The sequence below is a fragment of the Papilio polytes genome, unplaced genomic scaffold (assembly GCF_000836215.1).
Source record: "Papilio polytes unplaced genomic scaffold, Ppol_1.0 DF822067.1, whole genome shotgun sequence".
Taxonomy (NCBI): Eukaryota; Metazoa; Arthropoda; class Insecta; order Lepidoptera; family Papilionidae; genus Papilio; species Papilio polytes.
In genome coordinates this window covers 6,951,628-6,953,341 of record NW_013527137.1, presented here as the reverse complement: position 1 = coordinate 6,953,341, position 1,714 = coordinate 6,951,628, and the positions used below count along the sequence as shown (strand labels likewise).

At 37.2% G+C, this 1,714-nt stretch overlaps 1 protein-coding gene across 1 annotated transcript in view; it reads right to left on the bottom strand.

Moving 5' to 3' along the window:
* Window positions 1-1,580: 1,580 nt before the first annotated feature.
* The window catches only part of LOC106106911 (epsin-1), a 15,106-nt gene continuing 14,972 nt past the window's right edge, over window positions 1,581-1,714 (bottom strand). The window contains exon 5 of the mRNA XM_013287570.1: window positions 1,581-1,685. Within this exon, the coding sequence (XP_013143024.1) occupies window positions 1,581-1,685 (105 nt within the window). The remainder of the gene's footprint in view (window positions 1,686-1,714) is intronic.

Below are 1,714 nucleotides of genomic sequence, written 5' to 3'. Positions count from 1 at the left end.
GGACGATTGTGTACCACAGCGCTCCCATGTACAGTCGCGGAAATCCGCAGTGTTACAGCATTGCGCAAACGACTCAATAATAAAAAGCAAGCCGTATGACCAAACATTTTCCGACAAATATAAAAGCTGCCTTTTATTGTTTCGTGTCTTAATGCGTTTAAAACATTCAAATAAGTGTAGTTTTAATTGCAACACCGACAAATTCCCCGACTGTACAATACAAATACAACCCTAAGCACTTATTTCAGTGTAAGCCTTAATTTCAGATTTCCCTCGAGCCAGGGTCACTATGAATTAAATTACTTAAGTTTGTATCATATTTTAGTATACCATTGACATAAAAATCATTATTTCACTATTATTGCTTATTATAACATTACCAACCTCGACTGTCCCCTGACTCGATGGAAATGAGTTCCTTTACTAGTATAAAACGAGATATGCGTTGTAAAATTTTATTATTAATTGGAACTAAATATCTGTTCAATATTGTGTAAACATCACAACCCTTAATTAGGGATGCAATAAAAATAGTCACTTATATGAATTTTACACAACACATTACATAAACCCTTCACAGATGGAGTTCTTTACAAAAATTTCTATAAAACTCTAGTATAAAAACATAGTTTTCTCTTTCATTGTCATTGAAAATATTGAGATAGCTATGTTTTCAGACTGAAGTTTGAGTAGAAACTTCGAGTTAATTCGACATGTGACATTTACTATACTATACAGTATTAACTTTATTCAAACATTGTATAGACTTTATCAGACATTTTGGTTGCTCGGAATATTGTTTTGGTCATAGCGCAGTTGTGGTGGCGACACTGCGCAGTTATGGTGGGGACACTGCGCAGTCAGCATGGAGAGACTGCGCAGTTGTGGTGGGGACACTGCGCAGACGGCATGGAGACACTACGCAGGTGTGGTGGGGACAGGGCAGTTGGAATGAGAACATTTGGCAAATGGGGATGGGGATAGCACAGTGGGGGGTCACTGCGCAGTGAGGGAGACAATGACCTTGAGCCACCAAAATATTTGAAATGACATATATCTTAATTGTTTCCGTACGTTATAAAGTTCGCAGTTAGTCGATTTCTCTAACATTAACATGATTTTGTGTATGTTTCACACAACAATGTATTAACTCGTATTAATCATAAAAGATTTTTAGTGTATAAAAGAATTAATAATTTTATTAAAATTCATGAGCCTTCGATGATTTACCACTAGTAATTGTAATTTGTGTAATATAATTAAGAAAGCTTGGTGTTTACTTAAGCTCTCGCGTTTATTACTATTAGGATGGACAGAGTTCTGTCAGTTTGTCACTAAAATGTGACACCTGGCTATCTGTCAAGTTTACCAGGTGATATCGCATTGTAAGAAAGCTAATCAAAATGATTTATCATTCTTGTCAATATTCGCATCGACATCTAAGCGTCGAACGTGATCGTAAAATTGTTAGTTCCTGCGTTTTTACAAATCATTTTGTTTTATTGGAATAGTGAGGTGATTACAACAAATTTATCAGCAATAAGCGAACATTGGTCGTGTTGTTGCTAACATTTGCAGTATCAGTGTGACTGCACGGCTGCAGTGTTGGCTATGCGCAGTGCAGTGCTGCAGTGCGGCAGTGCTGTGCTGCAGTGCTGCAGTGCAGGGTGCAGCGTCAGCAGATGCTCTGCAACATCAAATTATGCATATTACA